Below are 11820 nucleotides of genomic sequence, written 5' to 3' on the forward strand. Positions count from 1 at the left end.
CCCTTGTGAGGCTGGATCTGCTGCCCCTGCGAATCCTGCCACCTGAAGCAGCCGCCTCATCTTGCCTCAGGACGTTTTCAGAACGCTTTAGGAGGGCCGAAGTCATACTTTTAATAAAGAAGGCTTCCAGATATTTTGCTGTCCTTAACACAAGCGAGGGGCAGAGGCGCGACGAACGTTACAAGCAGCTGACCACCTCAGACTAACAGCCTCTGAGGAGAAGCACTCCGAACCTTTCCCCCTCCCCTTTACCCGGCGAAACCGAACCCTCAACGGAAACCTAAGCCCCGCCCCCGTGACGCAATCGCACGCCGCGGGAGGGTTTTCTGGCGGGTGGGGCTTAACTAAGCTCCGCCCTTTGCCTTGTCCTGTCAGGGTTTCGCAATGCACTGTGGGAGCGAGACGATGAGCGTCGAGAGCGGCGGCGGGCCGGGGAGGGAAAGGCTTTTGCGCGCGTGCGCGCTCTCCCTCGTCACGTTCGGCTTTTCCTCGTCTCTTCCCGTTCCCATAATGCTCTGCCGCTTCCGTCACTGACGGCTTGTCGCAAACGCGAAGCCCTCGTTCTGCCGGTGGTGGATTCCATCAGTCTCCCCTCACAGCTTGCCCGCCGCCACCACCACCCCCGCCCCAGCCGAGCCCCCCTCCCCTCCGCTTGGCGCTTAAGCAAAGGCGTGGGGGTCGCTTTTGCTTCTGGGTCTCGGCGGCGTCTTCTTCCCTTCCCCCCACCCGTTCTCTTCCCTCCTCTTCCTCCCCCCCCTTCCGAAATGCCCCCCAAAAAACAGGCACCGGCAGCATCGGGGGCGGGTAACAAAAAGGCAGATCAGAAAAAGAAGGAGAAGATCATCGAGGTGAGACAATTTAGGCCCATTATCGTGGGGGGGGGGGTCAAGCTCTGTTTGGGGCTGTACCACTAAGGACTGCAGGGAAAGCTTTTTAACAGCGTGGCCTCCAAACCTACCCAATGTGTACCCTGCATGTAGAAAGTTAACATTTTAGGAAGGGGGCGAGTTTCAGCTCATGTCATTTCACCCAGACATGTTCTGGGGTGGTGGGTGTTTTCGTCTAGAGAACCAATAAACCAGGAGATTTCCCCCCCCCCATTTGTATTCTGATTTTGTGCGATCCGGACACAGAGGTAGGCAACTTTTAGCAGGGTAGTGAAGATGCCACCTCTCTGTAATTACCTGCTTCGTTTCCCTTGGCTGGACTTGGCACCCAGTACAGGTTTCGGAGGCTACACTGATTCTGGTCCTGAGCCGAGTCCAAGATCCTCAGGTGGCGTCATAAATTAGTATTGCCATGCCTGTTTATGTGCTCTCTGCTCCTGCTAATTATTACAAGGCTTTAAAGCATTGCTGGGGAACATGTGGCCTGCCAGATGTTGATGTATTATCACTCCTGTCATGCCTAACCTTTGGCCAGATTGGCTTGGGCTGATGGGAATTGGGAGTCCCCACAGAATCAGGAAAGCCCACAGCTTAGCCACCTGTTTTAAAGAAGCTATAGGTACTGGATCTCTTAAACAATGCCAACTTTGGAGTAATGCACAGGACTATATGCCTCATATTTTTCTATCAGTATTATTTTTCAGAGGGTATATTTCAGTATTATTTAGAAAGTGGCATGGTAATAAATAAAAAGGCTGAGCCCAGGCATTTGTTTCCAATGCCTGAACTTAACTTCCTTCTATAGTCAGGTCATTGATTTATCTAGTCTGGTATTGTTTACATTGGTTGGCAGCTGCACTTTTAATGAGGCCTTTCCTAGCCCTACATATTTACCAGGGATTGAACTTGGACCCTTCCTCATGCAAGTCATACAAAACATGTACTCTATGCACTGAACTATGGTGGTAAAATTCCTACACATCATTATTATGGGAAAGGCTTCCAAATTCCTGATCAAAGGGTCATGTTTTCAGGTAGATAAGCCCTCCAGCATCTCTTCAAAAGAGTAAAGTACTGAAAGATACAAAACGATTTGTAATGGTGGGATTAAGAGAGCTGTGTGCATTTCAGAGTAAGACCCACACAACTTAGTCTGGTTTATTCCTGAGTGATCATGTTTAAACTAATCTTGAGTCATTGAACACCCTGTTGGGTTTCTACTTCTGAGTGAACATGATTGGTATGGAACTGTAATGCTAATAACCATATGGTGATACCCCTTGGTAGGATTCTAAACCAGATGAAATATTGGAGTGAGACTGATAGATGGATTTTGAACCAAAACAAAAATATCATATGCTCCATGATATTATTCTATAATAATATGATAAAATAAGACTCTTCTTTAGACTTTAAGCCCGACATTCAAATAATTTAGCCAGTACACATGACACACCATATTAAGTTATAACAGTGTTAGAAGTGAAAGATGAATTGATATGTTACTTTGCCTAAATATGATCCACATGATGTACATCTTTTAAAACTGTTAGATGAAAAGTGTTGGTTCTTTTAACACTGGAGCAATTTCAGTTGCAAAAAAACCTTTCTTTTTTTGAATGAATATGTATTTCTGTTTAGCAGTTCTGTGTTAGTGAACACAGATGAATTCAAAGAGAAAATGCCATATATGTTATATGGGGCAAAATTAATATTATAGAAAATTTGAAATTACAATTTTAAATGTACTGCTATTACAGTAGCAATTTGGACCATGTTACGCAATATTGTGCCCAAATCAGTTGTATATTGTTGTCAGTAACGTCCTCTGCATGCAGAATATTTTGCTTCCATTTTACGGTAATTGGTCATCTAAACATGGTTATTGTAATTCTAAATTGTAGTTTGTTCTAATCCACAAACTCATAAACCTTTAAGTTCTTTTAAAAAGAATTATCACAATTCTGTAGTTACTAAAAAATTCTTGATAACTGGGTAGGCTCACCCTCCTTTATTTGCATGGCTCTATTGAATCATCAGATTTTATCACTGAAGAGAATATTAGATACACATTGCAAGACAGATGTATATGATTTAAACTGAGCTGTAAAGAGCCTTCATAGGAGATTTATACTAGAATTGGTGTTTTTTGTCACTAGATAGCAGTTAAAATGTATTTATTTTCTAACAGAGTAACAAGTAAAAAGGTTTTATTTAGAGTTTTAAGTGTTTGACTAAACAGATGTGCACTAAAAGTGTATGAGTGTTAAACTACATTTTCTACACATTGAAAAATCATGCTAGCTAATAACATTCCTACAAACCTTTGAAATTAGGACAAAACCTTTGGCTTGAAGAATAAGAAAGGAGCGAAACAGCAAAAGTTTATCAAGGCTGTGACCCATCAAGTTAAGTTCGGTCAGCAAAACCCACGGCAGGTAAGTAAATTTTTACTTGGCTTCACTGTTCTCTCTTTGCACTTGTTATAATGTGATTGCTTTTTCTATTATGTTGCATCATAGGAGTGTGGAGCTGTCAGAAGATGGGACAATTAAGTTAGGTCCTTCTTTGTTGGATAAATTTGTGTTAAGGGGCAGCCATTATGCTTATGGGTGTATTGTGAGATTAGGCCACAGCAGAAAAAGAGTTGATGGGCTGTAGTTAGCCCTTGGGCTACATGGAACAGTTCAATATATATTAATGTGTCTTTTAATTTTTTTTTATTATATTTATTTATATCTCATCTTTTTCCCAGACTGGGACTCAATGTGGTTTACAGATGAAATAGAAAAAAAGAAAGAATAATAATTGAAAAGTAATTAAATACTTGTACAATTAATATATAATATCTGTATGGAATATAGATAATAACAACAAAATGCCAAAATATGGTTCTTTAAAAAGGTAAGAAAATGCTTTTAAACTCCTCACAGCTGCACCAGAGAGGAGAGGGAAACACACAAGCCCAGGTTATGCACAGGCTCATTCCGCTTATAATGTCTGGAAAAAGGCCATTATGAATTATGTTTTATGGATATTGTATCATGCACTTTGTCTTAAGAGTTGTGGTATGCACTTATGCACCCCCCTGTGGTCTTGTAAATACCTGTTCTGTGTGTTGTTTTAGGCTGGTCAAGCAGAAGGTGACAAGAAACTAAAGAAAGATGATAAGAAGAAAGAATTACAGGAGCTGAATGAGCTTTTCAAACCTGTGGTTGCTGCACAGAAAATCAGTAAAGGCAAGCTTTCTTTGGATGATTTCCATTTTCCTGCCTCAGTGCATCTCAGATTTATGTATTACTTGATCTGGAAAGGTACTAAATAATCAGCATATCTTGCAGGTGCGGATCCAAAATCAGTAGTCTGTGCTTTCTTCAAGCAAGGGCAATGCACAAAAGGGGACAAGTGCAAATTTTCTCATGACTTAACCTTGGAGAGAAAGTGTGAAAAGAGGAGTGTTTACATCGATGCCAGAGATGAAGATCTCGAAAAGGGTAGGTTACTTCTTGAAAATTGCAGACAAATTGTTTTTCTGTTGTAGTTTTTAGAACAAATCATGTCTTTGAGGAAGTAGATATAAATGCAAGTCTAAATAGGTGGTTCTTCTTTTCATTGGATTTTCATACATACTTATGTAAAGGACAAATTACCTGCATTTCTACAGATTCACTGTAGTCTGTGGTTTCAATTTTTATAAGCATTTAAACCAGGGTTAAAATTGGTTACAATGAAGAAATGGAGCTCTTTGATCTGGGATGGTGACTCTCCAGCCCATGAGCCAATCTTGTCGTGCCAGGGGGTCCATCTTGGGATATATTTTTTTTCCCTTTGCAAACAGCAAATAGGCTTTAAAACAATGCTATACTGGTTTTGGAAGTCTCAACAGTTGGGACTTCAAAGTGCAGCATCAGCTGGCATAGTGATGTCATAGCAGCTGCATTCATCTGTCACATTTGGCCCACCAGGATGTGAGGAGTGTGATCTGGCCCAGTGGCCAGAAAATGTTCCCTGCCCCTGTCCTAGATAATGGTATCTCTTGGCACTGTCTCGTGCTTTTACTCTGGGAGAATGAATGTAAAATAAGAGAGCTGCAGATTGATCAGTGGCTATATTTACAAACATAGCACTTAGGAAAAGACTCCTGTGAACATGCTTCAGCATAATTCAGATGCAATGCTAAATTATGGTTTGGTGTTACATGAACAAACCTATGCAAACTTTGGGCTCATGCACCCAACCCCTTCCTCTGGTGTGGCTAAGAGAAGCAGTTTGGAAGCTTTTCTTTTTTCCCCCACTTCACAAGAGTTTGGACTTACTAGTTAGTTGGTTTTGATACCTGAACCTGGTTTTCTAAGGTAATTATTTTGATCTTTCCTTGAATTCATTAATTCCTCTTGTTGCTTCATCCAAATATTTCGCTATTTGTCTTCATCTTAGCCCTGCCTCCCTTTGCACTTTTAATTCCTTCTGGCTTACATCTTTTTAATATGCCACTTGCAGTATAAACACAAAGGTAGAATTCAAATATTTATATAGGAGAACTTTGCTGGTGGTGTTGAACAAGCTTAGTCCTTCCCTTGTATAATGAAATGTTTTGCTGCTGTATGTAGACACAATGGATAACTGGGATGAAAAGAAACTGGAGGAGGTAGTGAACAAGAAGCATGGTGAAGCTGAAAAGAAGAAACCCAAAACCCAAATAGTATGTCTGTCTTGTTTTGTATTGGAATACCTAGTTTAAATCTTTAAATCTAAAAAAAGTTTATAAAATGACAGGATATTCTTATTGTGTGACTTGTGACTGAAAATAAGCTGTGATGCAAATAAGCTGAATTGTTAAAAAAATACTATGGCAACAGCTTGAACTTTTAAGGACAAAATAGCTCAGGGACCACCTGGTGACATTATATGATAATGCCAAGGTACGATAAACAATACTAAATAGAATGAGAAGTAGCTCAGAGATGTAATTACTTTATGTAGTTAGTAGTACAATATAGCTAAAATCCAGTCCATAATAATTACAAGTACTCTTGTTTTGAAACTATACTATTTACTAGTGTTGATCAAAACCTTGTGTGATAATTAGTTGATTCAGCAAATGGAGTCTGGAAGTCTAGTTTTATAACCCATTACTATTAAATTTGAGTATTGGGGACTGGGGGGCTTGTGTTATGTTGTAAATAAAATTCCAATTTAAAAAATTGAGCTATAAGGTGTAATTGCTGTTCACTGTATAGTACAATGACATATAGATGGCAATTCTGTGGTGTCACAAAATTATTTCATAGACTGTAATCTCAAACTTGATTTTATTTAAAAGTAGATATTCACCGTAACCTGCAAATCAAAGAACAATGATTGAAACATGATACTACTTTCCTAGGTAAAAATGGTTCCATGGAGGTCTTATTCTTCCAATTCAATACAAATGTATACTTTTTTGACTAAAGGTAACCATTAAACCAGAGAGCTAGTTCAGATGTACACAAGTTGTTGCATACACTCATTGGGGATTTTACTCTTTGTTGAGATAATGGCCTTCCTATGTCATTTTCACCAATTCTTTTTAACTCCTTGAGTTTTTGGAAATGTTTGCCATAAAGCCAGAGTGGTAAGGAATGCTGCTCTATACATTCTAAGCCCGGCTGAATGTATAGACTCCTTAGTGGGGGGTTTCCTGCATTTGCTGCCAAAGTCAAGAGAACTTAACATTTCTCCGTATTGTGCCAGATTCTGCTATGTAACCACTGCATTCAGTCATGATTGATTTATACATGTCATACATTTAGGGGTTCTGGAAGAAATTCAGTGTCACACCAAGGTAATAGTTCCATCAGGGCAAGCATTTCAATTTGCCAGACAGAAAGATCTCCCTCTCCTTCCCTTACATGCTGTTGCAGGGGTTATCTCAGTCCCAGTTTGGGGGGATGCAGTAGGGGGGAGGAATATTTGTGTCCCATTGCAAAAGCTGAAGTTGTTATACAAAATTTCCACTTATAGGACTCATTGATTGAATCTTGCTCACTGCATCTGATAACTTTAAAAATAGGTACAATTGCTGAGTGAATGTAGATTTAATTATCATACTATGGTAACTTCATCCACTGTGTAGTGCAGCGTTTCCCAAACTTGGGTCTCCAGCCATTTCTGGACTACAGCTCCCATCATCCCAAGCTAGCAGGACCAGTGGTTTGGCATAGACACCTAGTTTGGTGACCAGAGCCTAAGATTCATTCTGCCTATTGTGTGTATAAAATGAAGACAATGTGTGATAATAAATGTCCCATGCAGGTCTGCAAGTATTTCCTCGATGCTATTGAAAACAATAAATATGGATGGTTTTGGGTCTGTCCTGGTGGAGGAGACAACTGTATGTACCGCCATGCGCTCCCTCCTGGCTTCGTACTCAAGAAGGACAAGAAGAAAGAAGAAAAGGAAGAAGAAATTTCTTTAGAAGACCTAATAGAAAAAGAGGTGACGTTGTAGTCATTTTCTGTATAAAAATACAGTAGTTTGTCACTTTGATGTTGTGAGGTTATTTTAGCAATGAGGAGTCTTTAGTTAACTGGATTTTTGTATACCTGAGCCTTAATATGGGCACTTTAAATTTTTAAAAGGCTTATTTCAGTAAAATTTAGCAATTTCTATCTATAATTGGAGTAGATTTATTGGATTACAGCAGATTTTTTTGTAATACTCTAGTTAGGTTTTTAAAAAAATCAATTTCTGCATCATCAGGAATCAGTACTGATTTCCTGCCTTCAAGGGACAGCTATGTTTACTTTTTTTAAAATGTGTTCATATATTCAAACTGAATACAGTGTAGCACTTAATGTTAAATATCTGATTACTAATGAATCTGGCTTGCCATGTACTTGGAAAATGTTTACTCAGAGAAGAACATTTATGGGTATTAGTGCATCATCTAGTCTTTTTGACATTAGGTAATCCTTTATTTCATGTTTACTAGTTCCTTGTAGGCTTGGAGGAAACTATGAGAACAGTAATGGAGATTTGCTGAGATTCATAGAACAAACGCTTCTGCAGAAGGACTGTATTTAATTGCTTTAAGGCTTTTTCTTAATGTACTGGAGAGAAAAAAATGAATCTTCTAAAAGCATGCTCAGTTAATAATGTTTTATCTTACAGCGTGCAGCCTTAGGAGCAAATGTTACTAAAATTACTTTAGAGTCTTTTCTGGCATGGAAGAAAAGGAAAAGACAAGAAAAAATTAATAAGGCTGAGCAAGATATGGAAAGAAGAAAAGCAGACTTTAAGGCTGGCAAAGCACTGGTGGTAAGTTCTGTGTAGCCTGATCTATAACATTAAAGTCATGTAATGACACACAGGCAAACATTTTTCAGTGAAGCGAAATGTTCCGAACTCTCAAATGTATATTACTGTTTCATATTGTGCTCTTTCTCTGTGGCTAGATCAGTGGGCGTGAAGTGTTTGAGTTCCGGCCAGAGCTGGTCGATGCAGATGATGAAGAAGCAGATGACACCCGTTATATTCAAGGAACAGGTGAAGATGAGGTAAAGGAGATCCAAGAGTATTGTATGCAATCTCAAGACAACCAAAGAATAACCTTATTTCCATGGTTGAGGAACTTACATAATGAACTGTAGCATTATTAGTGACCACTATGTACCAGGTGCCTTTTGATCACAGCATGATCTGCTGTGGCTCAGCTGCACTGAATGCAGCGGGACTTAAAGCCTACACTGATTCTGCTGTAAGTAAAATTAAAATAACTTTTTCCCCCTTTCAGGTTGATGAGCAGGTGGATGTAAATGATGTGGACTTGAACCTGTATGTTCCAAAAGCCGTAGATGAGACTGGAATTACAGTAGCAAGTCTGGAACGATTTAGCACATACACTTCGGCTGAAAAAGATGGTAAGATTTGTGTGTTCTGTGTTCTTAAGATCTGCAGTAGTATTTAAATTTTGAAAGGTTATTGATATATTCAGAATTTTAATTGATATATTCAGGATTGTAGTGAATGAAGCTGCCCTGTTTATGCAAGAACTTGCCCTTGCGCATCAGAATGGCCTTTCCATTCCTTCCCCACACTCCCTCTGATACCTTCTAGGGGTTCCCCCAACTCACTAGAGCAGATTTGGGGGCAGAGGAAATTCCATTGTTAAAGTACAAGTCCTTGGCACAAATGGAATTCTGTTATTGGATTCAACCTTTCATGCATGGGTGTAGGCAGGGGAGACAGCTGCCTCCCCTAAATCGAGTAAATCAATAAAAAATACTTAATTAACTGAGGTTCTGCCCCCTCTAGCATAAATCCTGGCAACGCCCATGCTTTAATGTTTCATGCCACAGTGTGTGACTCCTATGTTTTCAATTTATCCTTGCAGTTTGTATATGGAATGGATTGCAAAACATTAACTTGGGTAGAGGTAGTTATCCCTTTTAAAAAGTTACTTATGTATCTTTCCTGTACACGGACAGGTGTAATGATATATAGCATTGTATCCACTATGACCCATCCAGCTCTATATATAATGGAATATAGATTGTTAGTTAAATAAATAAATAAATAAATCCTTCCTTCCCATCTGGCTGGTATCCATTACCAGCATGAAAATTAAATTTTATCTTTATAACTTAGGGTTACGATAATGTCACTCATTTCTCCATTCCCCTCCTTTCCATTTCTCATTCTTTCTAAAATCTTCAGGATAGAGACGATGGAAAAATGCATTGGCATATTTAATATCCATTTTCTAGCTCTTGTTGTGGTTTTCTTTGGAACACATTATTTCTGAAGCTGCTAAAATTGTATAGTCACTATACACAGATTAAAATGAGAACATTACTGGCCTACAGGTTTGGAATCTAAAAGACATGATAAAAAGGAGTGGGGGTGATAGGGAGAGGAAAACAAGCAGGCATCAACTCTTCTTCTTCTTCTTATTTTTATTATTTATCATTATTATTTATACCCCACCCATCTGGCTGGGTTTCCCCAGCCACTCTTAGCGGCTCCCAGCAGAATTAAAAACACAATAAAACATCAAACATTAAAAACTTCCCTAAACAAGGCTGCCTTCAGATGTCTTCTAAAAGTCAAATAGTTGTTTATTTCCTTGACATCTGATGGGAGGGTGTTCCACAGGGCGGGCGCCACTACCAAGAAGGCCCTCTGCCTGGTCACATAGTTCTTAAAATGACAGGCTTGAATGGAAACAGTTCAGAAAGAGGAGAAGCTAAATTACCAACTGAACTTTAAACCAGGTCTATGGAGAGAGGCCTGATGTTCCTTTGCCCTCTGCTACCATTAGGAAAAAGCAAAACAAAACAAAAAATCACAGAACAAAAATATCAGCAACAAAAGCAGTCACTCTCGGTGAGCTCACAAGCAAAAAATGTGGAGGAACACTATAAAATTAAAGCAGTGTAATAATGGCCACCAAACTCCCAAGAAATTCCTATCAAGGAGAAGGCTCAGATAAAGCTGTAGTTTTTAAGTCCAGGAAGCCTCTGAGGGACTTGAGTGTAAGTGCGCTCAGGACTAAGTAGCAAATATTTCTGATTTCTGTGACGTTTACTTCAAAATAAGGGTGGTTTGCTCACTCTGGAAAGTATCTGACAAAGTAGTTCAATTAGCACACAAACTTCCAGCTATGCAGTGGAATTTCTCCTTCCTCTCCCTTCCCCACAGGCTCCCTAAATCTGTTTTGGGGTTTCCCCCAATCCTTGAGCACATTTAAGGAGGGCCTGTGAGGAGAGGGAAGAAATGTTTGATTGCACAAATGGAATTCTCCTAGTGCTAATAGAATTCCTTCATTGGAATCCAATGTATATTTTTCAGATACATCAGCCTCACTTTCTAGAGTTGTGTAGCCAATTTCCTTAGCCTGCTTAACATCAGCAGGAAAAATAGGTTGGTGTGTTTAAATGGTACATGGTACGAATTGTTTTCACTTTCAGATAACAAGTTGAGCGAAGCTTCTGGAGGTGGACTGGAGAATGGAGAACAAAGTGATTTGGAAGCTGACAGCGACATGGAGGGCACCCAGGAAAATGGAGTAATTGATGCAGTCCCAGTCGATGAAAATCTTTTTACTGGCGAGGATTTGGAAGAACTAGAAGAAGAACTAAACACACTTGATTTAGAGGAATGAACATTTAGAGGAATGAATCTACTTGACAACGTTAATACTATCTCCATTCTTATGTGGAGTACTCTTGGTTCCTCACACGATTCTGGGGAAAAAAAACATTAAACAGAAATATCTTTCCCCCCAATTTTTTCCTGATTCAGTCTTAACCAGCTTAATAAACTTCCCAGATAGTACACTGAGAAAGAACTCTCTTAATGTACAATGATGTAATGAAATCCCCGCCAAAAGTAGGAAGTCGATCACAACTTTTCCAGGATGTGTGGAGGGGTGTGTTGCTACCAAGTCCAGGAAGAGGTCAAGAATTCCTTCAGCAGAACTGCATTTGAAATAAGTATTTTGAGTGATTAAGTTTGTGCTACGATACTGTAAGTCGAAGTGATAACAGGTTGAAATGGCTGTGTTCTTAAAAGTGCTGGAATTGCTTTTGATTATTTGACCAAACAGATACCTAAGGTAGAGATTCATAAAATCACACAAGTATGGTCCCTGCTTCTAAATTTTAAAGTTAATCCACCAAGGTGTAAATAAAGACTATCTGGTTAAAAAACAAAACCATGTTGGTTCTACATTAGTGTATATGCATGTTTTGCAAATATGCAGTAGACCTAAACAAAAGCACTTCTGCAAGTATGATTAATTGCAGTTTAAAGTGTAATTTATAGATTGCCTCTGTGTGTGAAAAGGCTGCTTCTTCTGCCTGCTGAAAAATCCCAGTATATGCAAAATGTACTTGCCATGACTTCATCATTCTTTCTGGTTTTCAGGCATATCCATTTGTATGTAGTGTAA

General features: G+C 39.3%; 1 protein-coding gene across 1 annotated transcript; it reads left to right on the forward strand.

Annotated features, from left to right (window-relative positions):
- Nucleotides 1-398: 398 nt before the first annotated feature.
- Nucleotides 399-11583, forward strand: ZC3H15 (zinc finger CCCH-type containing 15). The gene is made up of 10 exons (XM_083570990.1): nt 399-848; nt 3224-3325; nt 4015-4126; nt 4229-4381; nt 5498-5589; nt 7182-7364; nt 8040-8186; nt 8324-8425; nt 8662-8788; nt 10838-11583. The coding sequence occupies exons 1-10, from the start codon at nt 765-767 to the stop codon at nt 11029-11031; spliced, it is 1296 nt and encodes a 431-aa protein (XP_083427116.1). The 5' UTR covers nt 399-764; the 3' UTR covers nt 11032-11583.
- The last annotated feature ends 237 nt before the right edge of the window (nt 11584-11820 follow it).

Source organism: Podarcis filfolensis (assembly GCF_964270895.1).
Source record: "Podarcis filfolensis genome assembly, chromosome: 1".
Taxonomy (NCBI): Eukaryota; Metazoa; Chordata; class Lepidosauria; order Squamata; family Lacertidae; genus Podarcis; species Podarcis filfolensis.

What these genes read in the sequence shown, in the direction of transcription:
- ZC3H15 (XM_083570990.1), top strand. Translation starts at nt 765, where the DNA reads ATGCCCCCCAAAAAACAGGCACCGGCAGCATCGGGGGCGGGTAACAAA. An exon ending in AGAAGGAGAAGATCATCGAG is followed by an intron (nt 849 to 3,223) that starts GTGAGACAATTT and finishes CTTTGAAATTAG; the next exon opens with GACAAAACCTTTGGCTTGAA. An exon ending in AGATGAAGATCTCGAAAAGG is followed by an intron (nt 4,382 to 5,497) that starts GTAGGTTACTTC and finishes TGCTGTATGTAG; the next exon opens with ACACAATGGATAACTGGGAT.